General features: G+C 38.5%; 2 protein-coding genes across 5 annotated transcripts; both read left to right on the top strand.

The window, feature by feature from the left end:
• The first annotated feature begins 363 nt into the window (after positions 1–363).
• On the top strand, positions 364–2,287 carry atp5mc3a (ATP synthase membrane subunit c locus 3a). The gene is made up of 5 exons (XM_015048806.1): positions 364–458; positions 659–755; positions 1,492–1,566; positions 1,872–2,062; positions 2,161–2,287. Exons 2-5 carry the CDS (start codon positions 717–719, stop codon positions 2,273–2,275), a joined length of 420 nt encoding a protein of 139 aa, XP_014904292.1. The 5' UTR covers positions 364–458; positions 659–716; the 3' UTR covers positions 2,276–2,287.
• Positions 2,288–3,157: 870 nt separating this feature from the next.
• Positions 3,158–24,464, top strand: atf2 (activating transcription factor 2). Of its 4 annotated transcripts, XM_015048804.1 has the most exons (13): positions 4,118–4,249; positions 4,431–4,522; positions 4,833–4,905; positions 5,349–5,445; positions 5,534–5,652; positions 5,747–5,872; positions 6,172–6,350; positions 8,260–8,374; positions 9,626–9,718; positions 14,315–14,560; positions 14,851–15,057; positions 18,198–18,303; positions 21,528–24,464. In XM_015048804.1, the coding sequence occupies exons 3-13, from the start codon at positions 4,858–4,860 to the stop codon at positions 21,755–21,757; spliced, it is 1,566 nt and encodes a 521-aa protein (XP_014904290.1). In that variant the 5' UTR covers positions 4,118–4,249; positions 4,431–4,522; positions 4,833–4,857; the 3' UTR covers positions 21,758–24,464. The 4 variants fall into 4 exon arrangements, with proteins under 4 accessions (XP_014904291.1, XP_014904290.1, XP_014904288.1 ...); XM_015048805.1 differs by lacking the exons at positions 4,118–4,249; positions 4,431–4,522 and adding an exon at positions 3,158–3,573; XM_015048802.1 differs by lacking the exon at positions 4,431–4,522.
• Positions 24,465–25,209: the final 745 nt, after the last annotated feature.

Below are 25,209 nucleotides of genomic sequence, written 5' to 3'. Positions count from 1 at the left end.
AAACAAAAAAAAAACATGGGTGGCTCTGGTCACTAGCTTTAAGACACAATGGCCAACTAGCTCTAGGGTTCACAAACCTTCCAAACCTCTCAGCTTAATTCCGACCATTCTTTCAATCGATCTTCCAACCCTAATTCCAACCCTCCATCCAAACTACTTTCCAACCCCAGTTCCAAACATAAGTGAAAGATGTTTAAAGAACAAAAATGGCCAAAGATGAATGAACATTAATGTTCATATGAACAAAAATGGCCATGAATGGTCATGAAGATATGAACATTCATCTTTGGTCATTTTTTGTTATTTCAACGTCTTTCACTTACAGGACTATGTTGCTTTGTCCTGTGTTAATTTTCAATAAAGTTTTGGTGACGTGACCTTCCACTTACATCCGGGTCTCTTGTACATCACGACGCGCAGGCGCTCTCTCCTCCACTGTGGTTCGACCTCTGCAGTCGGTAAGTCTGTAATGGCAGTTTGAATGAGAAGCGAATCTTCATAAATCTATATTCATCCTCTCGCTTAGCTTTACTTTGCTCTATAGAAGTGTGAACAGCATGCAGGATGGATGTGAATAGACATTCAAATGTCTTTATTTTGTAAGTTGGGTATTTTTACAGCCATTTGACCTTACTTCTCTCCGCTCTTCCTTCTTCAGAGAGACCCGGGCTTCTACCAGATTTGACCGAACCGGTTAAAACTACCTAAAGTACAAGATGTATGCCTGTGCAAAGTTTGTGTCCACGCCGGCTGTGGTGAGTTAAAAATCTCCTATCCGAACTGTTTAGTTATAGTTACGGTTTATCATGTAGGCCTCCGATTGAACTTGACTAGCTTGATGCCAAGGGTATCCGCCGACTAGGCCTGCAGGGTTAGCCAGCAGCTAATGCTAAACCTAGCCCAGGCTCTCTTACAGAAAGCAGTACATCAACGTTTGCATGAGCTGTGTTTTAGGGCTCTAGGGTTAAAATGTTTTACTACAATTGCTCTTACTCTTAGCGGACATCTTTAATGAATGTTTTTGGGTAAGGTCATTCAAACTCATTGTTAGCCCAACGAAGCTAACCGTGCTGCAAGAATTAAAAGCATTTACATTCAAAGTAATTAGTTTACATGTTCATCGCTTGTCTGACCATACTGTCAGGTGTTTGTAGCCGTGACACTTTCCTATCTCCAAGGTCATGTTACCGGATACAGATCTTTTAATAAAAATAATCTATGTACTCTGCAATAATATCTAACAAATTCTACAGTAATGGAAACTAAGGACATTTTAATTGCTGATCTACTATTTAACATAACTAAATAAACTTGTTAGTGTAAACAACATTGGGAGGCTGCTTGAATGCCATACTTGGCATTCAAACACTGGCATTCAAGGTGCCTTTCATATGCACTTGTATGTGATAAAAAGGACAGGTTTTTTGCCATTAAAATTAATTAAATGCAACTTATTTATTTATTTTTTTTTTGCATGTTCTGTTTTTTCAGGTGCGTGCTGGTTCCCGGGCTCTTTACAGACCCCTGTCTGCCTCTGTACTGTCCAGGCCTGAGGCCAAAACAGAGGTCAGGATTCTAAGCTTTTCACCAGCTGTTTACATTTTTAAATAGTATTTTAATGTTTGACAATATATTCTCTGCATTCTAATGAAAATGAGTTGAGTAATTGTGTGACTTAATGAAGTTGATGGGGAAAATGCTGTATTTGTTTTACTCTGGTAAAATTTCATATTGAAATGTTGACGCATGTGTCCTAACTTTAAGTCATAACTGGTTCTTTCGTGGTTTATCATATTCAACTTTGTCATTGTTGATCTTTTATTGCACTTAGACCTTAAAGAAGACTGACATTTAGTCCTTTCCTGCTGCAGAGCACGGTTGCTGTGATGCCACAGAATCCCCTCACCCAGGTTTCTCTGAGAGGCTTCCAGACCAGTGCCATCAGCCGGGACATTGACACTGCTGCCAAGTTTATTGGAGCAGGAGCTGCCACAGTTGGAGTTGCTGGATCTGGTGCTGGAATTGGGACTGTGTTTGGTAGTCTCATTATTGGCTATGCCAGGTTTGTTTTTAATTTTAGCAACAACAAAAAAATAAAAATATGTAGCAACAGTTTACACACTAGTGTTTTTATTGTATTGATTTCCTTGTTGTCTACAGGAACCCATCTCTGAAGCAGCAGCTGTTCTCCTATGCCATCCTGGGGTTTGCTCTGTCTGAAGCTATGGGACTCTTCTGTTTGATGGTCGCTTTCCTTATCCTGTTTGCTATGTAAAATCATCCCCCTGCAACAGTTTCCTTCCACAGATGTGACTACATATTTTATTGTGGCTACCAAAATTGTTCCGTGTTGGTGTCATGGAAATGTACATTTTTCAAGTCTTTCAGACACTGTCCAAATAAGCAAAACATGTATTGTACAAATGTAAGATCTTACACAATTAAAATACATGGATTTGACTATTTAGTAATGGCAGTTACTTTTGTCTGGAACATCACACTGTTCAAATGGGAAGCGTTTAGCTTTTGTGAATGTCATCTTTTTCAGTGTAGGATTTGCTTAGATCTGCCACAAATCAGCCTCGTTTTCACCTAGCCTTTTGGGGTCCACCTTAATGACTTTGACATTCAGCTGCAGTTAATACTGTAATTAGACAGCAAGTGGCAACTTGCTTTTGTATATGGCACTGAATAAACTTAAATGATTTAATTGAGTTAAATGTTTCCTTTTCCTTCGCCACCACAATGTTTCAAAAGCTACAAAATAGTCATTAAGCTTGACTGATTAGCTCTTCACTGACTAATTAGAAAAAAAAAATACTTTAAACAGTGAAGCTTTTGTCCAGTGCTTGGGGAACTCTTCAGGGGCAGCTTGAAGACTATATTTTGAGCTCTATTGTGCACAGCTGCTTTAGTTTCAGTGTATGTTGCACTTCATTCCAAATCATCAAAGTAAATGTCAAAATGAGTAGTTTAGAACCCCCCTACAGATTCCTACACAAACATTTCTGTTATGGATTCTGCCTTACAGCTAAATGGGAGGGGAAACAAATCCAGCTTTGAAATTTATAAAATATTAGAGATGGTTTACATGAACTGTACTGCTGTATATTACATCATATGGGTTATATATATATATATATGTATGTAACTTAAATTGCTGCATTGGCTAATCACTTTGGCATTGTTACTATGCCAAGCACAGGTTCCTCTATTAGCAGCCTTCAACCGATCTACATTGTTGGTTCGGGTGTCATTTTTATTTTTTAGTGTTTGGGGTTTATACCAAGCCAGTTTGCTGGCTAATCAGACAGTTGTATGGTTGTTGAATCATGTTCTGATACTTGCTGCAATGCAAGGCCTGCTTTAAAATGAAGTCTCTAAAGCTTGTGAGCAATGTAAAGCATTAAGTACCAAAAAAATATCCTGGAGAATGTGCTGCTTCTTAATTTGACTAAGCCTGGTGGACCAACACCAAAATATGCCTCCCTTAATCATCACCAACTGTTAAAACATCACAATTGAGGCCATACTGCTTGGATTTTTAACTCTCCTCTCTTTTCCATGGACCAGGTAAGATTCTTCTATTGTTTTACCTTTAGGAAGGATTTAATGCAACAAATGTGAGTTGTTCTGGGTATGTCCATGTGGTGGTTCTTCAAGAAATGACTCCATCACAAGTTGACACCTTGTGAATCTCCCCCAATGGCATTTTCATCACAATCCTCTAAGACTGTGACAGTACCTCTTGTTTGTGCATCTTCTTCCACACCTTTTCCTTTCACTCGATTTTCCGTTGATAGGCTTGCAGCAATCTGTTAGTTTATTTGTTACTTTTGCCAGTGGCAGTCTGCTGGACACTGAAGTAAGAAATGATGTCCAGCAGAACTGCTCTCTGATAATATACTAGAGCAGCTCTTCTGTATTAAAAATTTATTAACATTCTTATGCAGCCGTTTTGGGGTTTTAATTTCTTGTAATCTATTAATCCTCAAATTTAACTGAAATAAACCTATAAATTGTATCACTTTGTGTCTAATTAATCAACATACCACAAGTTAAACAGGCTTATCTAACATTTGAAGATGTTTTATTAATCATTCTTTCATAATCGTATCTTGTACCTTCTCGTCTCTTCAATGAGAATCGCTCTTGTGTGGGTGTAAGGTTTACGGAAGACGTCGACTTGCTCTCGCGATACTTTGGACAAGCCGTGGGATTTTAGAAATCGAGGGTTGTGGCAGAGGGGGTAAGTGACTACATAAACTGATAACGGACGTGTTCTCAACTGTGTTAAAATACAGCATCTGAGTGACCGTGGGCTACTCTTGTTTGGCGCAATAAAACCAGAGCTAAACTAGACGCAGACGTCTCATATGTTTACAGTGACAGTTAGCTTCTAATATGGCGACGACTGTGTGTCAACGCAGGGCTAAGGCTGCTTCATGGAAGCGACTGGAACCAGATGAACCTCTGTAGCATCCTTACAGCTGTTCTGTGAGCGCAGGGTGATTATTTACAGGTCAGATATGGGACCCCCGATAAAACAAACTAACTTTTGTGTTTGAATAAAATTATCTTTACGTTTTCTATGAGAACATGGACTTGTAAGCAACCACCGCAACCGCCCCTTATCGATAAGGCTTTGTTCAGATTTGCTCAGAGCCTTCACATTTACAATCAATGCTGCGTTTATTTACGTTAGTATGAACTCTGATCTTTGGCAAAAATCTAACTATAGCAGTAAGGTTGTTTCACGGCAACATGTATAAAAAAAAAATGGAAATTCGTTCCCATATTTAGATCAAACTTGTTTTTTTGTTTAATTATAGGTGGAAGTAAAAGGAACTCCTTAATATGAGTGATGATAAACCTTTCCAGTGCACTGCTCCTGGGTGTGGACAGGTAAATCCCTGGAGTTTTCAGTCATTAAAAATTGCATTAAAATAAATAACAGACTTTATCATATATCCTCATATATATATATATATATATATATATATATATATATATATATATACATATATATATATATATGTATATATATATATATATATATATATATATATATATATAAAGTGTTACAGTAAAAAGTAACCAAGATGTTTTTTTGGATATGTATATGATCCTTATCATGTATCCTCATTTATATATATATATATATATATATATATACATATATATATATATATATGTATATATATATATATATATATATATAAAGTGTTACAGTAAAAAGTAACCAAGATGTTTTTTTGGGGGGGGGTGGGCCCAAAAAAAAAATTAATTTTTTTTTTTAATGTTTTTTTTTTTTTTTTTTTTGTCACTTTTATTTGTACCACACATAGAGATTCACAAATGAAGACCATTTGGCTGTCCACAAACACAAGCATGAGATGACACTGAAGTTTGGCCCAGCAAGAAATGACAATCTTATCATTGCAGGTGAGTGCACTACTAGTTTCAGGTGGGCTACTTAAATAACAAGTATTTTATCCCCAAGCCAGTTCACTTACAATAATGTCCATTTCAGACCAAACTCCTACACCCACCCGCTTTTTAAAGAATTGCGAGGAAGTCGGTCTCTTTAACGAACTTGCAAGTCCTTTCGATCATGACTTCAAAAAATCGGCCGAAGATGACATCAAAAAGGTGCTAAACTTGCTTCCAGATCATCTTACTTTAGGGTCCATTTTGAACTTTTTTCCTGATCATCCTTATTCTGTTTTTGGTCCTTGTTTTGCAGCTACCCCTGGATTTGTCACCGCTTGCTACACCAATTATACGCAACAAAATTGAGGAACCCACAGTTATAGACGCACATAGAGACAGTCCACTGCCTCATCCTGAATCCACTACAAGTGACGATAAGGTAAAGCTTAAAAAGCTACCCCTTGTTGACTTGTGGCTTGTGATTTTCTCCTGATTGTCTTATCAATTTAACTGCTGTAGAGTTTGTGGATTTACTGCTATGAGCTGCTTGAAATAGGGTACTTGTGTAATGATAACTATCGGGCCAATGTTGTGCATTAGCCCGATAGTTATCGGGCCAAAGAAGATTTGCTTCTTCTCCTGATAAATGAGTGACTCCATCATGTTAGAGGTGTACAATTAACTGATCTGGTGTTGATGACGCATTCCTGCAGCTATGGTCTTGTATGGTGTTTTCAGGACTTATCTTTGCAGCCAGCCTCACTGCCAACATCCACTATAGTCCACCCTGCATCCCTCCAAGTTCCCAATGTACTTCTAGCAACCACAGAGGCTAGTGTTGTAATACAGCCAGCTCTCCCATCGCCAACATCTAGCTCTGTTATTACTCAAGTCCCCTCCACTAATAGGCCTATAGTGTAAGTAACAAAATGCGTCCATTTAAAAAAAAAAAAAAAACATCTTAGTTTCTACAAAATCACTTGTGCAGTATATTGTGGTGAGCTTGCATTTTATGCAGCATGCGCTTGTTCTTTTGTTGTTGTTATCTTTTTTTTTTAATTCATTTGCATTCTGAAAAGTTTTTGTTTAGCTGCAAAGAAATTATGTTCCATCAAGTTAAAAAAATATATATATTGGTGTTGTTCAGATACTGTGTTTATTTTTTTGAGTGAGAAGTGAAGTAAGAGATTGGGTTTTGTATTTAACCTTCGCTATTAGGAAGCACTTTTCAACCGAGTGTCCATAATCTTTGGCTGTTTGACAAAGATAAAAAGTTAAGACTGACTGGGAGTCATGATGGTTAAACATTAGATTTTTTTTTTTATTACAAATTTGCTCTCAGGCAGAGTTGAACAAATCAACTGAATTTAGACTGAAAACCTAGTGCTTCATTCAGAAGTTTTAACACTTCCTTGAAGGTCATAAACTGTGAATCTACTTACAACACTGAAGCCTGATCTTGAAAGTGCTACCTTGATCCTTGACATTTTGCACAAAAAGGGGCTAATTTTAAGCAAACACTGATTCTGTAAGGACGAGTTGAGAGATATCCAACCAGAATTATTCCAGAAGCTTGTTGATGGCGGTAAGAAATGTGTTTTCAAGCGACAACTAGCAAAGGGACGTTCAACTGAAAATGAAAAAGGATGCATTTGAAGCATGTTTGTATGTTTTTGATGCTGGATTTGAACACAAGTTTGAATGTATTTTGGTTAGAATTCTTGACGGTTCTTCTGTGTGTGTGTGTAGCAAAGCTAAGTACATTATTTTTTGCTAATCCTACCTTTACCTTTGTTCTAAGAATATAGTACTACTTGAGTATAGGAAGTAGAAAACCTTTTGAATTCAGTAGATTTGTGAAGAAGAAATTTATTTTCTGGAACGAGTATTTATGATTGCAATGAACACCAGAAGAGTTTGACAAACTCAGTTGATTCTTCTGTATCTGCCATATATCACTGTATCTGGGCAACACCGATCATTGTTATCAGGTCTCATGTAAAGTCTTTTTTTTTGTCGAGTTGTTCCTGTATGGTCTGTGATATTTGCATTTTAGAGTAGAGGTTTAGGAACTCTTTTTTTTTTTTTTTTGTTTCCTTTATCTCATCTCTGTCATCTAAATATGTCATAATTGTATGCTGATAATCACTCTGTCTTGTAGGGATTTTTTTTTTCCAAGTCAGGTTGTGTGGAGTTGTCAGCAGTCAGTATTTTACATTCAGCAGATTGTGACCAGAGTTACCGTAGTTTAAATACATACTTTTGACCAAAGAGTGGATAAAATGACTTGGATCTGAAGCGGACATGTTCTAAAATGAATATCTTAAAACATTTCCAGCCCCAAAAAGCTAATGTTAATGGTGTTTTTATGAACCTTTACACTGCTGTCTCTTTTTTGGTCAGAAACTTTAAAGTTTCTGGTCTTTAAGAAAAAGTGTTAAATTTGAAACTTGCATTTCAAATCATGAGGTGATTCAGTTTCTCTGTTACGTCACTTAACCTTCTTTGTTTAGCTAAGCAGGAGTTTAATTGACAAAAAGCATGGATGCTCAGTTTAAATAGCTGATTCATGCAAATCAAATAACTGTGTAAGTTTGGTACTTACCCTGGTATTACCAGTTACTAGCACCAATCAAAATTACTTTCTTTTTCTTTCGATAAGACTTGGGCTACTGTTTACAGCAGGTAAAGCACTGACTGTTGACAATAACTCTGCAAAACCTGAATTAAAACTGAATCAGTTTATTCCTTCAAGACATCCTGTTTATGTATTGATTGCACAGTTGTTTTGTGTTTTACTTAATTGTGGTTTCTTTTCTCTTTTAGCCCGGTGACTGGTACCTTCCCTGTGCTCTTACAGTTGCCTAATGGCCAGACCATGCCAGTTGCAATACCTGCATCAATTACAAGTTCAAGTGTACATATCCCAACTACAATCCCAGTGAGTGCTCTGCCAAAAATAATTTGCTTAATTTGAGTATTCCAGAAATTAGATTCTGTGTCGTATCAGCTCTTTTGGATTTTCTGTATTTTCTCCCGTACAAACGCAGAATTCAACCGCTTTAACAAATAAAGGTACTATGTAGAGGTTCAATCGTCCTGTAACTGGAATCAGCCGACTTTTAGCTTGAGGAATTGGCTGGTTACGGGTCAGCACCGAACTGAAGAGTCCTATGTTTGGCAAACAGTGAGGTTTGCTGACATGCTAGCTTCTCTTTTTAAATGCAAATTAAATTACTCGGAGCATATTCTTGTTTTAAAATTGACCTGGATACACATTTAAGTAAGTGCGAAATTATCTCGCCTGAAATATTTCTCAAAAACGCATAAAACACATCACATTGTACAGAGGTACTGAGATATTCTCTCTCGTGATTTGGCAGTCACCTCAGAGAATGAGAGGTTGAGGGAAATAATGAACTTACAAGTAAAACAGTCTGTCAGTGCTGGAAAGAAACAGGATTTAGCTAAGCTGCTTCAGGCTTGAGGCCAGGATGCCTTACAGAGCTCTGTCCTTGTAGAATTAAACTACCAGGTTTTCATCTCTGGCACAATTGAGAAATGTTTTTTTGATTGTCTCAGTAACACAAACCTCAGGTGTGGTCCGAATAGTGCAACTCCCTCACGTGGATGCCTGTCTTATTTTGCGTTGCCGCCGCGATTGTCTGCGTGGAACGCTGAGCAGCAGATGATTATCTCCTGATAGAGGCACAGCAGGGAGAAGTCTCCATCTCCCCTGTCTGCTGGGGATAAGGAGAGCCTCTGACAAGTAAAGAAGGGCAGAAATAGATGGAGAACACGAGCCACCAGTGGGGCTCCCTCTTCCTCGATCATCTCCTCCTCCCCACCCCTCCCTCACTGTCTCGCTGTCAGCGGCTGTGAGAAGAGGCCTGAATTTGGCCTTCTGACTCGCGTCTCTCCATCCTCTCCTCAGCTTCCCTGTCCATATGCTCTCACTCAGGCAGGCAGAGGTTCATTAGCGTGCACGCTGCATCTCCATGTGGCGCTGCCTCCGCAAAATAACAGGCCATCCAACCTAATGAGGCTGAGATATGGGGGGGAAACTCTGAGAGTCTGCCATAGCTGTGAGTGTTTGTGTTGCGGGGCGAGGCGGAGGGGGCCAACACCAGGCTTTTTCCCGCCGAAGACTAATTTTCTCTGGTCTGATCTGTGTCTGTGTCTCTGTTGTCAGCTTGTCAGACCTGTCACCGTAGTGCCTGCCGTCCCTGGAATCCCTGGACCTCCCTCGCCTCAGCCTCAGCCCGTCCAATCAGAAGCAAAGCTGGTATTTATTAACTCATTTACATCGGATATAATTTCCATGCTGTGTCTGTTATTTCCCATCTGAGGGAGATGATAACAGCCAAGGCAATAAGAGGTTCTAGCATTAAAGGAATAATACAATGAATAGCCTTTTTCCCAGTAAGATTACTCCTTTTTTCAATCAACAATTCTTCTGGAGTTGATGCCCTTTGATAATCAAAAAATAGTTTTAGTCATTTATAAAACAGCATGTCACACAATATATTGTAACATCTTTGGCAGAATGATATCTACAAATAACAAAAATGATCATTTAGAACTTTACCAGAAATAGTTTTAGAATTAGCTTTAAAATTAGCTGGTTAATGGTATTAGATTATTTTGAGTTGAAAACTCAAAAATCTGTTTTTTTTTTTTTTTTTTTGTTTTTTTTTTCAACAACACTCTTCAGAGTGGAAGTTGCGAAGAAAACTTAAAACCCGCTTTCAGATCATTATTTATTCTGTGATCGTCACGTCTTTTACACCACAGGTCTTAACACAGAATGGGGATTTGAAGTCGGACAGCCAAAATCACTTCCCTGATCCACCTCCGAGGTTTTTCCCGAACTTGTAATTATTATGAACTTAAAGCAGTGAAAAATATTTCTTTAAAGAGTGTGGAGTAGTGATTTGAAACAAAGTAAAAACAGCAGCAGCACAAGTTTCTCACCAAGTAGCGGCACAGATTTTCCTGTGTCACTGGTCTGAGAAATATGATGACCAACATGATGAACTAAAGGTGTGGCGCATGTTTCCTTAACAGATCATGCAGTGACACACACAGTACAGATCGATAACCACTACAACTCGGGCAACACCACAAAGTTTCACTTTATGTAAAATGAAGTTTCTAAGATGCAATAAACTTTTTTTATATATATATATATATATATATATATATATATATATCATTTTAACTGACCTATTGGGAACACCCTGAAGTAAACATAAAAAAATCGCTTCAATAAAAATAATGGATTATTAAAATTAAGATGTCAAGAGTTGTGGTAGGTCATTAAAAGTGCCTTAAAAGTCTCGAGGCAACTACTAATCCTTTATATGGGATCAGGAAATTATTGTGTTGTGTAATCCAGTATTGTCCCTTACAGTTTGCGGGGTTAACTTTAACTCATCATTTTATGTCAGGCCCATTCAACACATGTAGATAAATGAAGTATGAACTGAGAGACGCTAACCTTTAACCCTTCACAATTAGAAATGCTGCAGGTGTGAACAGCAAATTTAAGGCGCCTGAAATGTCAAGACTATAATTATTTTGTCTTTGCTCATAAAACCTGGTTTTACAGCAAGTGTTATTACACACACAGTTTCTTTGCTTTGGGTTTGTATATAACTAAAAGGACTGCCTTTTACAGGAAGTGTAGAAAAAAAGCAATTTGAATTCTGTTGAATATTTTTATTAAAGAAGAATTAAAATCAACTCCATGAGAAGGTAAAGCCTTTACAAGATCTGCAAAACAGATATTGACCATATATCACTGACTGAGACAAATAAAACCATTTTGGAAAGTGTTCAATATAATTTATTTACATTAAGTTGAAAGTATAAATAGTTATTAATAATAGCCCCATGATTAATAAAATAAATAGTCAGTTATCTTTCAATCTTAATCTAGACTGACCTTTTACTGGTCATAGTTTCCCTTTATTTTTCTTTCTCCTTTAATCTCAGGCATTCTTAATATCCTTTCTCAGACACATAAGTCACGAAAAACATGACATACTGACTAAAATTCACCAAACATAGTATCGGATAAAAGCAACATGAAACAATTTCTCTCCTGTTTGAGAGAAGACACAGTAGGAAAACATTTAAGGTGGGAATATTGATGATTTGTTACAACATTTTCTAAAAAAGAAACCTGTTATGTGCAACGTCATATGACTTCTCCCAGGAACTTGGACAACTGTACAGAAATCATTTAATTTTTTTGGCATCATTTTGTTTCATTCCCAGCTCGAACCACCTGCTGGCGACTATCTCTGAAACAACATTCAAATGAATAAGGCATTTGTTGGAAAAAAAAATAGTTTTGTAATTTGTACCTTTTTTCTTGTAGTTCTTTTACTTCCGACAATTACATTTTAAAAATGGATTTCGTATGGTGATAATTAGAAATATTTGTGCTAAAGAAACACATCACATTAACCCTCTATGGTGTGAAGACGGTCACAGCAGTCCTACATATAAGAAGTGATAGTTAAAGCCCACTGTTCTGAAGTGTGTGGGCGGGAGATCAGAGGCAGTATGATGAAGCATAGATCACAGAACCCGTGAACATCGTGTAAGTGTTCACAGCGTGCTCTGCCTGTGGAAATTATCAGCCAAGCCATAAAGAAGTGTGCATGTTGAGTGGGAAGGACTGATCCTGACTGGTGGGGAATAATAAAGGGCGGGGCAGCGACTTATTCAAGATCACGCGGAGCAGAGATGACAAACGCCGAGACATCGTTTTGCACAGCACGCCGTCACCAGGGCCAACCTGACGGGAAGGAGGAGGGGCACGGGGGCTTGGGGGGGCAACGAGCGAAAGCCAGCTGGGGGCATCCTGGCAAACGCTCAGCGAGGCACATTAAGTCAGCCTCACCCTGCATGGAACCTTTTGTTCAGCAGAATCCTGCCTGACCTGCATCTCCCCCCCCCACCACCTCCTCTTCCTCCTCTTCCCCCCTCCTCACTAGCGGCGCCTCCCACCGCACTCGGCTCATCAGCAAACACCTAATGAGCCTGCATCAAGAAAACAGACCCCCAGCTCAACCTGCCCGCTTCCCACCCCCAACCCGGCTCTCGTGAGGAGGGGAGCCGGCGTTGACGGCACTTTACAAGGACTGATGATGCTGCAAAGACCACAATAATGATAATTAACTTGCTGAATTTAGAAGATTATGCTGTTAATTAGTTGCAAAATAAAGATAAGTAATATAGTAGCAGATGGTTGAATAACACCCATGAGATGGAGGGTTATTACACTGATGAGGTTTCCATGGCAGAGATGAAATATGGATCTGACTGGCTTTTCCCTCATTCTGCAGGCCATTCCAGGAGAATAATATCTTGTTTCTGCCAGAAGAGCTTCTGGAAGGGTATTACACGATAAACTAATTTGGTAGATAGATTGGTCTGGCAAAGGTAGCTGTTGGAATAATGCGGTGCTCTGTTTTGCCATGTAAATGTGTTCTCTCTCACTTTGTTATTGCTTGAACAGCCTCATTCACTTTCACCTTGTTTGCCGAAGGTTTGATGTTGGAAAAAAAAAATGTACCTGTGAATTTCACACACCGGCTTGTAGAGGAAGAGATCCCGCAAATAGACAGTTTTTATCTCAAGTCATCAGTGGATTTCGCCAAACACCCCTTTTTGAGTCACTACGAAACATGCGATGTAATTGTGCGGAGCCTGACAAGTCGTGGTAAAAATGGGAAAGATGAGGTCTTTAATGGGTCTTTTGGTCTCTATCACTTCGGCTAACCAACAACATTTAATACAGTTGTGTGTGTGAAGTAATCCAGTATCGTATACACGTGATTTTTCTTTTTAGATTATATTTGTTTTAGTAGCAGTATCACGAATCAGCCATATTTTTTCTTAACAATCTATGAAGAAAACTTGAATATTAATTCTTACTACACTAAATCTAGTCAAACATGCTGTAAAATTGGGTATTTTATAGTATCTAGTAAATGTTCTCGGTAATAACATGAGGATTTTTTCTGTTCTGTCTCTGCAGCTAGTGCTAAGCCTTCTCTGAAGCAAGTTTTTAAGAGCTACTCACTACATTTTTTTTTTTTACCATTTTTATTTCAACTTTTCCAACAGAGCTCTCTCTGACAGCATGTGCTACAGATAGAAAGTAGCCTTCTGGCTAATTCTGGCATTTTTATATTGATATGATTATCAATATGCATTTCCTATTTTAAATTTTTAACTAACTTATAGCATTGTATGACTCTAGAAGTTAGTAGCTAATATAAAAATATCCATAATCTTGCTTATTTATGGCAAATGCTGCAATTTCTTACACAGCAACTGCAGATGAGTAAAAAGCTTTAAAACTAATGTATTTTTATTGCAGAATCATAATATTACACTGGAAATATGTTGGAATACATACATACATACATATACAAGGCTATGATGTGTGCAATAATTCAGAGTTATTAGTGGAGCCCGCTAATTATTTTCCACACATTCTTTCTTCCACGTACGTTACCTCAGCTGGCTGAGAGGGACAGCTGCATGAAGGGTTTGATGGCTGTGTTGCCAATACGCATTTTGTTTAATATTGAGAATGGTAATAATACTTTTTAACTTCCCTTTATTTCTAAAAAATAATTGAGAACAATGAAAATAACTTTAATCATTTGAGAGATGCCTGTCCGATTTCCTGTCTGATACAAACTCTGTGGTTTATTAAAAAAATATTTTAAATCCAATTATCTGAGATGTATTAATAAGTTAGGGGTTAGCTGTGTACACATAAGTTTTGAACCAGTTCTTGTTTATAATAATTGTTTGTCAAGCTGTTTAATGACCATCTGACCTCTTCTGTTCGCAGAAACTGAAAGCCACATTATGCCAGCAGCTTCCTCAGGTAACCAATGGAGATGGAGGCGAGGTCCAGAGCAGTGCAGTAATCCACACTGTCAATCCGGCTTCCCCTGCTCCGACCCCGACTCCAGTCCCGACTCCTCCAACCCCGGTGCCGGCTGCGATCCTAACTCCGGCTCCCCAACTGCCTACAACTGAGGAAGCCTCCACACATTCCCTTCAGCAGCCAGCCACCTCCACCACAGAAACACCCGTAGGTTTTCATGCCAACAGTCCAACTTGTATCCTGAGAACACCCCACTTAGTGGCAGAATATTTTATTGAGGGGTATTTTAATGATGCTCTGTTTGCATAAAGCAGAGTGTCAAAGAACAAATTTGACAACAGCTTTGATAAGAATTTTTTGTGCTGAACCTCTTTTATTTTTGACATTCAGTATATTCACACTTCCCTAACTGTAGTGCTGAAGTTTTCCCATGAGCAATCATTGAACATGTTTTTAGAACTACATGCATGTATGTCCTTCCTATTGTCACCTTCCAGGCTTCCCCTGCTCCCCCTGTGCCAAACCCTCCAACCACCGGGGGCCGGCGGCGCAGAACCACAAGCGAAGACCCCGATGAGAAGAGACGCAAGTTCTTGGAGCGCAACCGGGCCGCAGCGTCTCGCTGTCGGCAGAAGAGGAAAGTGTGGGTCCAGTCTCTGGAAAAGAAGGCCGAGGACCTGGGCTCCATGAATACACAACTACAGGTGATCCCAGACACCTTTTGCATGCAACAACCTGTTTTTTTTTTTTGTTATTATTTTTGTGTGTGCTAGCATTCAGATTCATAAATATGTGTGTGTATTCACCGTGCATCATGAAGAGATGTTACACACCCTTTTCCTCCTCTGCTGTGATGAAGTCATTAAAGCCGATTAAGCCGAGCTGCCGCGTGACAGCAGTAGAGTGTGAGCCCTTTACGTCGATACGTCCCTGTCAATAAAGATGTATCCTCCAGATGTCAGCCGCACACAAGCGTGTCGCCGCTTCTGTCTCGGCAGTTTACCGAATGGCCTCAAAAATCTCCCAGGGAAAAGGTGTCTTTTTGAACCTTCATTTCGCAGGAAGCAATTAGGATCTGATGCTGACAAGTTCGAAACAGTTCATGTGTCTGCTGTCTCTGTTGATAAGTGTGAGTCGGGGGTGCGGCACATCGGTGTTCCAGACAATTAAATGAGATGTGATGTTTACTTGCTTACCGTCTTTTTTTTTTTTTTTTTATAAAAGCAGAGTGAGATATGGAGGAAAGAGGAGGGGCCTACTAGACAGCATAAAAAAAATGCTTCAGAATGAAACACCATTCAAAATCAAGTTATCACCACGTTTCACGGTTGTTCTGTCTAAAGTTATATTTAAGTGAGAGAGGATCAAAACCAAGACATAGGTGAGTAAGAGCAGGTGTACAAACAGAGAAAAGTGTCCCTAGAAAAGCTAGCTAAGAGGGGAACAACATGTGGTAGAGAATATAAGGCCACTTTATATCAAAGCATTAATCAGCAGAGCAGCTGAGAAAAAAAAAAAAAAGGAAAGGAAACCCATGCTGACATGGCCCAGCTGATCAGCGAAACTGCCTCTAATGATGCACAATTATTTTAACATCATCCTTAACTGGCTTTTTAATGAGGTGTCAGACCAGACAGCTCATAGGGCTCCCAGCATTACCCAAGGCCCAATTGCTCACTTTCGATTAAGTTAGAAACGAGTTTTAACTCTCCATTGTCCTGTTTAGGTTACTTTAACTTGTAGCTGTAGTGTAATTCGATGTAAACGATCCTTTAAAGTAAGCGGCGGATCTGCCGTCGTGCTCCCTGTGTCACTTTTTTAGCCCAAAACTTTATCTCTGTAATAAATTGGAAGGAGTATTAAAAAAAAAAGAGCCCACCTGTATTTATATTAGCTTTAGATGGCAGCAGACATGCTGGAAGCATTCTGAATACGGTGCTGGCTACATGTGATACATATGCTCCTTCCAGCTGTGTTTAAATCTGGCTTACAATAGCTCAGCCCTGCCAACACCAGCAAAACCAAACAGATGGAATCAGATAAATTGGCTGCTTTTAAACTAATAGATTAAGCCACTCGCAGTCCTTTAAAGGAGAAGAGAAGGAGCTTAAATCTGCCACTGGTTGTTGCGCGGGCCCCTGGCCGCTCTAAATCCAGTTAAAGTCACCTTCAGCGTAATGTGGCTCTCTTTTACGACATGCAGAAATCCTCAGCTCTCTTGGGAGCTGTAACGACACAGGAGTGTAAATCTCTGCAGCCTCTACGAAGTTGTACTGACAACCCTAACAGCTCACCTCTGACAAATGTGCTGGTTGGTAGCCAGTGAAGGCCCATAATTATTGTGCAGCAAGCAGTGTTTTATACTTTATCCTCTATTAATTTATTATATTGTTTCTCCTTTTTTGTGTTTGTTGTTTTCTCAGGGGAAGAAATGCAAGTTCCCCGGAATAATGCACAGCTCTAAAGTACAAATGGGGTCCTGAATATTGTAATTTAATGATTTCGTCATTAGCTCTAAAAAAGTGTAGCTATTCCTACGGGATGAAACAAAGGCAGTACTTGTGTGTGCGTGTTATTATTCATGTTTGCTGTATGGATGAGAGAAAAAGCCTTTGCCTATTCTAATGACTATGGTCATGGGTGACATCTTGTGTCATAAGGTGCAGATTGCAACCACATCAAAACCAAATATCTGCCTTTTTTAGGTTCAGTCTAGCTAGAGTACGAGGCTGTTCAAAAACACTCATTTAATGGCTTATAATTATGTGTAGAATTGACCAAGATGTCAGCTTACAAGAGAACAGAAAATAAATACATAGACATTGTCTAACAGGCAATTTTATAAGTGTGAAATAGTAGTACAACATCTAACACACAGATATAGAATTTTCCTTCTTGGAAGCTGCTTTCCGTTTTAAAATATTTTGATACACAAAATCTGTGATATCCTGACTTTTGATTCCCAAACTCCAGAAGGGAAGCTTTGACCTGCTAATACTGATTTTAGCCTATTGAGATTTCCCTTTAAGACAGTAGAAAAATATGAAATAACAGCAATTTAAATACATGTTTTATCATTCTTGGTGTGACTTATCATATTAGAAGTAAGGGGAATGTTGCATCATGAGAGACAGAGGATTTGAGATAAATGTGGCTCAACAAATATTTTGAAATGAAAACAAATTGTTGATCATTTTGACATTTTAAACTTTCTTTGGCCGATTATAGGTGATAAATCTGTAGTCTCTGTGTGAATTCTCCAGAGAATGTAGGTCCTTATCTACATATGAGATTTCATTTCTGAATTCAGTGTGTTTTATGTCAGGCATGATTTGAAAAGCCAAAAGCTTAAAGCTGAACAACTTTGTAGTCTGTTCAGCCTTCCTGTTATCATTTTGAAGTCATTTTGAAGTCTCGCTGTCTTCTTCTGTTTCCTATAAAATGCCTCTGTTCCGATTTGTAAATGCTTCATTGATACTGAGCTTACCAAACCAAAGAGTGTTGCTCTTAGTATGACTTGGTAGTGATTAGTATGAATTAAATGATTGAAAAAAAAAAATTCTAATTGTTTCCAACCGGTCAGGTCGATCAAATTGAAATCTTTTAGATTGTGCTCACCAGCTGATGTACTGGAGCTCCTCTAGTGCCAAAAAATGCATTTCATGTATTTTAATTTTTAATTTTTTTTATATATTTCAAATATTTCTAGCTTAAGACATGCATCTACTTCACAAAAATACTTGAAAAGCGTTGGTCTACATCTGCTCTTGGTCTTGTGGGGAACCTCCTTTCCGAAGAGAGACCATTTCTTTGACTGTCATCGTGTGTCTCTTGTTTCCCCAAGAATGAAGTCACCCTGCTGAGAAACGAAGTGGCTCAGCTGAAGCAGCTTCTTCTGGCTCATAAAGATTGCCCTGTAACCGTCATGCAGAAGAAGTCTGGCTATCACAGTGAGTAATGTTCCATTATTCTCGGCCTGAGGCTGCATGCGAAACGTGTTTAAAACGAGCTCCAGCTAAGGACATGTCTTAGCAGAAAGAACCATCGACATGCTAGGCTCTATTCTTCTTTTTCTCTGTAAAACTTTTCAGAACTTTAGATCTTTATTGGTGGTGCTGCTGTTCCCATCCTTTCAGAGGCCACAGCTGGCGTGTGAAATGTTTTTCCGTCATCTGGCGCCCAGATAAACATTTGTGAGCTGACGTTAAATGTCTGTGCTCTTCAAGCAGGGTGTCTTTGTGTTATTGCTTCACCTGTATGTAGTGATTAAACTCCCCCCCACCACCCTTTAATGTTTTCAGCTTACAGTGATCATCTTTATCAACACTTAAAGACGGTGCTGATTCTGAGGCTCTTCATTTAAATTTCTTGCCGTCGGCTTACTCTGCAGAGCATCGTAACACGTTCTCATTTAGAATCATTTCACCGATTTTTCTTCGTTTTCCTCAGATGGGACCCCTTGTCATTTTGGTTTTGTGGTCATAACTCACCTCCCCTCACAGATGAGCCACTCTGCAAAAAGAGATTGCAACACACCCCCTCCTCCACACTGTAGCCCTAAACACATCGCCTGACTTGTATTGACAGTGATTGCCACTAAAATGAGTCCATTAAAGCGGCAGGCTTGTCAAGACTGCAGAAAATTTTCAGTGTGGATCGTCCGCCAAGCAGCCCTGCATCATTATGCATCTCTTATTGCCTACCGTCCCACAGACACACTTCCTGTGCATGATGGGACTCGGGGCGTCCAGGCTGGAGTTGAAGGCTCATTTGGTGTGGTGCAGATGTTGTTCTTAGTGGCATCCACAAAAGAATGTGGTCATCTTTCCTCTCCAAGATCTCTACTCTTTCCCTCTGGATATTTGTAAAGGTTGACACTTGAAGCACTTTTTGTCCTGTTTTGGAGGAATCACCCAGATACGTCAGTCGATGTGGTTGGCAAGACAGATTTAATACGAGCATAAACAAAAAAATCTAGTTCATATGGAAAGCTGGAAAAAAATTGAGAGGAAATATCAAACATTTACTCTGATATTCATCCAAATAACATTTTAGAGTGCTTGAAAACGATTAAAACATTGTTGGATCTCCTTTCTTAGACTTCTCACTGTTTATATATATATATATATATATATATATATATACATTGCATCAACAGAACTTTCTTTACTCCAGCTTTTAAAAATGTCTAATGTGCTTTTATGATATAAATTCAGACATTTAATCTATAATTAAAAGTCCAATAATGTAGAGTAAATGTAAATATTTCTTACAAATGAAAATTTGAGAAGGGTGGCATCAAATTTTGATTTGGCTCCCTTTATTCTGATACCACCAAATAAAACCTTCTGCCACCAATTACATTCAGAAGTCACATAATTACGAAATAGAACATATGTGTGTGTTTAGTTTAATTTCAGTTTTAATCCAGATTTTTTTTATCATAGAGGTTTGTTGGAGAACAACAATGGACAAACAGCATCATGAAGAGAAAGGTCAGAGAGGAAAACTTGTGGCGACATTTAGGTCTTGAGGCGAAAGGTCACGGTTCAAACAGCTCAATTCACCAGCTGACAATTGAAAGCATTAAATTAAACAAAGAAATAGAAGTTCATTGTAACTTTGAAGGTGCTGAGATCTGAAAATCTGTCGAAAGGACAGCAAAACGCTTTTTAATTCCACAACTCCCGATGATTGTTCAGTATTATTTACACTTTAAAATATCATGTGAACACCATGAACAAACCATCCCCAATGGAAAACCAACTTTGGTAGTGGCAGCATCATCCTGTGGGTATGTTTTTCTTCCACAAGGATCTGGAAGCTGATTGGATCCGATGGGAGTTAAATACAAGGTAATCCTGGATTAAAAATATATTTGACCAGAGCTACAGTGGAATGATTTAGATCAAAGCATGTTCATGTGTGAAAATGGCCTAGTCAATGTCCCCATTAAATTCAGTTGAACAATGACAAAACGTGGAAAAGCTCCAAACGCAGGATTACTGTTGCAAGGCACTGAGGACCTTCCCTTGTTGGGAGTCACTGAAATAATCTACTTTGCTAATGAGTAAAGTCTTTTTATTAAACTCTGACCAATCCACTAAAGATCTCATCAAGCTTTATGTTTTCCCTGTTACAAATCCCATAAGGCCGCTCCGCCCTCCAGACCCTGTAATACCCTTCATCGTCTTGCCCAGGCGTAGCCGTGGCAGGTGGAAGGGAATAGCCCAGACTGCCCTGCAAACAAGCCAGGACATGGTTTGGCTTGGCAAGCCGAGCCGTCCATCTGTTTACGGCGAAGGCCCGCTTATAAAAAAAAAAAAAACAAGAAAAAAAAAACAGGAGAGTGGATATGAGCCCTCTTTGCCCTGGGAATCAGAAATTTAGAGTATTATGATAAATCCACTGGACACCACTTAGTGTTGTTAAAAGTAATGATGTTCACTTGAACATGAAACAAAACTCACCAAGTTAATTTATTCTGAAGTTAACCTCCTGAAACAGAATAAAAAAAAAAAAAATAAAAAAAAACATTTTAGGGCAGGAAGGAGGCTGAAATCTCACCTTTTTTATGGAGTCTTTTACATTCTCAGAGACCCAGTCATTAATTACAGAGAGCCATAACAAGTGACTTCATATCATTAGCCATATTAATTATCATTGTGCTCCTTATTCCTGTATGAAACAGAGCATGAGAGTGGAGTCTCTTTTTTTTTTTCCATCAGGATCCAATTAATTCAAGCCAACTGCCTAACAGCTGGTGGCATTTCGACTCCAAGTCTTCCCTACTCTCCAGTGTGAGCATCATTAAAATCAGGTGCTGTAATCATCTGTCGCTGCAGTAGTTGGCAAGGTAACAAGAAACAAATGAGAATGCAGTTAGGGATGGGAAACAGTGCCACATGCCCCAGAATGTAATGCACCCTCATGATGTGGGTTTAAATTGACACTGGAGCGTTAATTAAAGGAAAGAGGTGCAAAAGTAGCATTATGGGGATTAATGAAATGGTTTGCAAACTCCACATGCAGATAGCTGTTTTGCATGTAATTAGGCTGCCGCAACAAAGCTATCCCGAGCCTTTTGGGTTCCACGTGCTAGGATGCAATCCAAGCGTGCGGCAGCCTGAGCGCGGTAGGCAACGTAACCGAGTGTTTCCCGATGCCTTCACAGTCTCCGACAAAGATGAAAGCTGCGAGGAGATGTCCGTCCCCAGCAGCCCGCAGAATGAGGCCATCCAGCACAGCTCCGTCAGCACCTCCAACGGGGTCAGCAGCTCCTCCTCCTCAACGACCCCGGCGGTCTCAGCCCCACCCAGCGCCGCTTCGGCCACATCCAAGCAGAGCACAGAGGAGAGCCAGCCGCGGAGGGCCAGCACCCGGTCCCAGCCTTCAGGGAGCTGATCACCCCAAACCGGTCCGGAGCATCCCACACTGGAGTGCTAATGGCTCTCAAACCTTTTTTTGTGACAGAGGAAAAGGCTTCTCTCTCAGCTTCAGTTGTGGACCATACACTTTAATTTATTCTTGATTGTTTGGGTAAATGTTTGTTAACTTTTGTACTTGATAGTCTATGCTTTTAAAGATGCAATGTTTTCTCTTCACAAAAGAAAAGCACTTTAGGTGTAACTTGTAAAAAAAAAAAGAAATGTTGCTTTTAATTGTTTTCGTATATGTTTGACTTATTTATTTTGTACAGCAGCGAAAAACAAAAAAAAAGGTATTTAACAAATTAACATTTTCTCAACTATTCTACTTCTAACGGGGTTATTGGGATGAAATCCACACCAGATGTTGGTTGCAACCCAAACTGTGTGCACACAAGAATTATTTTTAATAAACTAAGATTTAGTTTGTTAACTTTGTAAAATTGGATGGACCGTAGAGCAACCTTTTTGGTAATGACAGCTTCCGAAACAAGAAAAACAACCCACACCGTCAGGCTCCTACCTCCAAACTTAGCTGCTGGTGTGGCATTTTGGGGTTGACATCCAAGACTATTTTTCATCGGAACATGTTGTGTCCAATGGCATCCTAAGAGTTTAATTTTAGTCCGATTCTCACTGTATTTCATTGACTTGCCCAAGTGTTTTACAGTAAACTTTAAATGAGCATCAGAATGTTTTTGTTTTGTTTTGTTTTTTTCTTCAGCTAAGAAGTCTTGCACTTGCACCCTGGGTTGAGTGACTTATTTTTGTTTTCAGGGGAAAAGTGAACTTGCTAAATCTATCTGGATTTCTCTTTGATTGGTCTTTTGTTCTTGAGCAACTCTTCTGATTATTCTATTGACTCCTCTGTCATCAACTCAATGATGAGCCGAAGTGCTAAAACTCAAATCGGAGAAATGCAACTGCAGTGAAATCAGAATGTTTTGCAGCAGTAATGTTGGAAAGGTCTTGAGAAAACTCTTGGCTTTTATCAATCATGAGATATGTATTCATATGCCATTTAATTGGACTAAACCTAATGATATTGATTTGTACTGATATGGAGGATAGCTTTCTAAATACTGGCAGATTTGTTCTGTTTTCTTGGCTTTCTGTGACTTTTTTTCAACTTTTTCTGTTTAATGATTATTCGCTCCCACTGCATCTTATTACACACGTCTGAATTTATATATCTATTCGTTTTGATTTCTTTCTATATTTGCATTATTTTGGTTCTCACTAACCTATGGTGTGAATTTCATGCAAATATTCCCATTTGAAAACTACTTACTGAGAAAAAAAAGTTGAGGTGTTTAACACTTATATTACCTGCTGTATCTTATTCTTTTTCAATTGAAGGCAGTCATTTAGGCCATCATTAAGTTTACCAAAGTGCTAAGAGGCTCATTTGTCTTAATTTGATTTATAAGCACTCTCTTTGATGTTTTTTTTTTTTTTGACCATTTTGCACATATGTAACAGATGACGGGTTTTACTTTTCAAGAGTTTGTTGAGCACTGGCAGCTTTTTAGAAGTAGATTTTTGAATGCTGACACAAACATTACATAGCTGAATTTGGCTGAGCTCAGCCGTAGTGTTGTAGTGCAAAGACTGAATGTTTGAGCTCACCTCTGCATGTAAAATAGTCTGAGGGAGGTGAGCTGCTTAGATCTGTGTGTTTTCTCATTAACATTCCAGCTGTAGCCTGATTGTCCCTGAAGCAGTGATTGTAGGATTGCAGTACTTTTTTCTTTCCATTTCTCAGTCTGTGGTGATGTTGACCTTATTCAGTGCCATTAATGTATTTTGCATAAATACCTTCTATAATTTTTGTTTTGTTTTGTTTTAAATGCTAATTAAGCTTGGGTTGATTGTTGTTTTCCCAGATTTAAAGGGTCCCATGAACATGTTTGATCTGCAGAGATTTTCCTGCTTTGTAAACTGTTTGCTTTGCAAGTGACTCTTTATGGCTTTAGCATATAATGCAAAACTCTTCAGAACATTAAGCTTTCCATGAACAAGAACATTTTTAGGAAACATTGTAAAAAAAAAAACCCATCAATGTATCATACGTGGTCCTTAATATTTGATTTGATAGGGCTTTAGGATCTCAGCTCCATTAGCTGTTAAACTGACTCTTTAGGACACATCATATTAACTCAATAGGGTTATCATGTAAAATGCCATCTTTCAGATGTGAACTGGAATTACATTAGTTACACTACAGCTAAAGCTCCTGAATAATTATGACTATTGAAGTAACCGCACGAAACAAATTTCAACTTTAAAAGTCAGTTTGCCTTTTCCTTCTTAGTCTGTACTGGCTTACTACTGTGTAGTTTTATAAACAGCTAACACATTGTTTTCTTAAAATGTGATTTTTAAGGTTTTATTGTTATGTGCTATCTGCATGAGATAACGATTCTCTGCGAGAATTTTACTGTTTATGTCCGAATTAAGAAAACGATATGAAACAAGTTATTACAACTTGACTTGTAGAAGCTTCTGTGATTTTTGATTTGGTTTTTGTTTTTGTTTTGTTTTTTTCACCCGAGCTGTATGGCTTACAAACGGGTTGTGATACTGTGTTGACAGTGTAATTGTAATGTGAAAGTTCTGTAAAAAAAAAAAAAAAAAAAAAATTACTGATAAGCTGTTGTAATAAACCTTTTAATAACTCTTTAAACAGTTATCTGCCTTACATTTGGATGCTTTGCATTTAAAACATCAGATTTCTTTATTTGATTTCAAAAAAGAACATAAATAGTCGTTATGGGATTGGTATTGAAACAATAACCTCCACAGTAGTTTGATTGTTGCTCAGACCAAAATCCTAATGAATATTTACTTTGGTGTAGACTGCCACCTGGTGGACAATCATAGCCCTGGTTTATTGTCTGCACTGTCAAGCCTATATTATGTAGATTTTGACACGGTTTGCTTTATAAGGATTTGAGGAAATGCACGTTTTATTGTGCTAGTGGCAAAAAAAAAAAAAAAAAGTGGCCACAGCAACAAGTTAAATATCTGTGTTACCTTATGGACTTAGAAAACCCGGCACTGAATTTTCTGAGTTTTGCTGTATAACTTGCAGATGTGGGGTTAAAAGTGTAGCAGAAACAACCAAACAATTTGACCTATTTCAATTTTGAACTATATTTCCAGGACAGTTCAAAGTGCTTTAGATCGTAAAAACATAATATAATAACCAATTATGAGACGGCTATAAACATTACATTTTGTCAAATGCCATCACTAACTGAATGTTGTGCAAGTTGATTGGTTGAAGAAGCACAAAATATGCAGGACTCCTGGGGACTGTTCTCAAATGTGTGAATAGTTTACATAATTCATGTGTGTACAACTGTGTTTGCAAAACTATGTGATGTGCATAAATTTAGCATTCAGTAATGCACCTGTGGCTTTCAG

This window comes from Poecilia latipinna, unplaced genomic scaffold (genome assembly GCF_001443285.1).
Source record: "Poecilia latipinna isolate Pla-1442-1.1 unplaced genomic scaffold, P_latipinna-1.0 Scaffold903, whole genome shotgun sequence".
Taxonomy (NCBI): Eukaryota; Metazoa; Chordata; class Actinopteri; order Cyprinodontiformes; family Poeciliidae; genus Poecilia; species Poecilia latipinna.
The sequence above is the reverse complement of the archived record's forward strand: the minus strand, read 5'-3'. Positions and strand labels throughout refer to the sequence as shown.

Excerpts from the sequence above, each read along its gene's own strand:
- atp5mc3a (XM_015048806.1), top strand. The coding sequence starts at position 717 with ATGTATGCCTGTGCAAAGTTTGTGTCCACGCCGGCTGTG. Across the intron at positions 1,567-1,871 it reads GGCCTGAGGCCAAAACAGAG|AGCACGGTTGCTGTGATGCC; the intron begins GTCAGGATTCTA and ends TTCCTGCTGCAG. Across the intron at positions 2,063-2,160 it reads CTCATTATTGGCTATGCCAG|GAACCCATCTCTGAAGCAGC; the intron begins GTTTGTTTTTAA and ends TGTTGTCTACAG.
- atf2 (XM_015048805.1), top strand. The coding sequence starts at position 4,858 with ATGAGTGATGATAAACCTTTCCAGTGCACTGCTCCTGGGTGTGGACAG. Across the intron at positions 5,446-5,533 it reads TGACAATCTTATCATTGCAG|ACCAAACTCCTACACCCACC; the intron begins GTGAGTGCACTA and ends TGTCCATTTCAG. Across the intron at positions 6,351-8,259 it reads TCCACTAATAGGCCTATAGT|CCCGGTGACTGGTACCTTCC; the intron begins GTAAGTAACAAA and ends TTTCTCTTTTAG.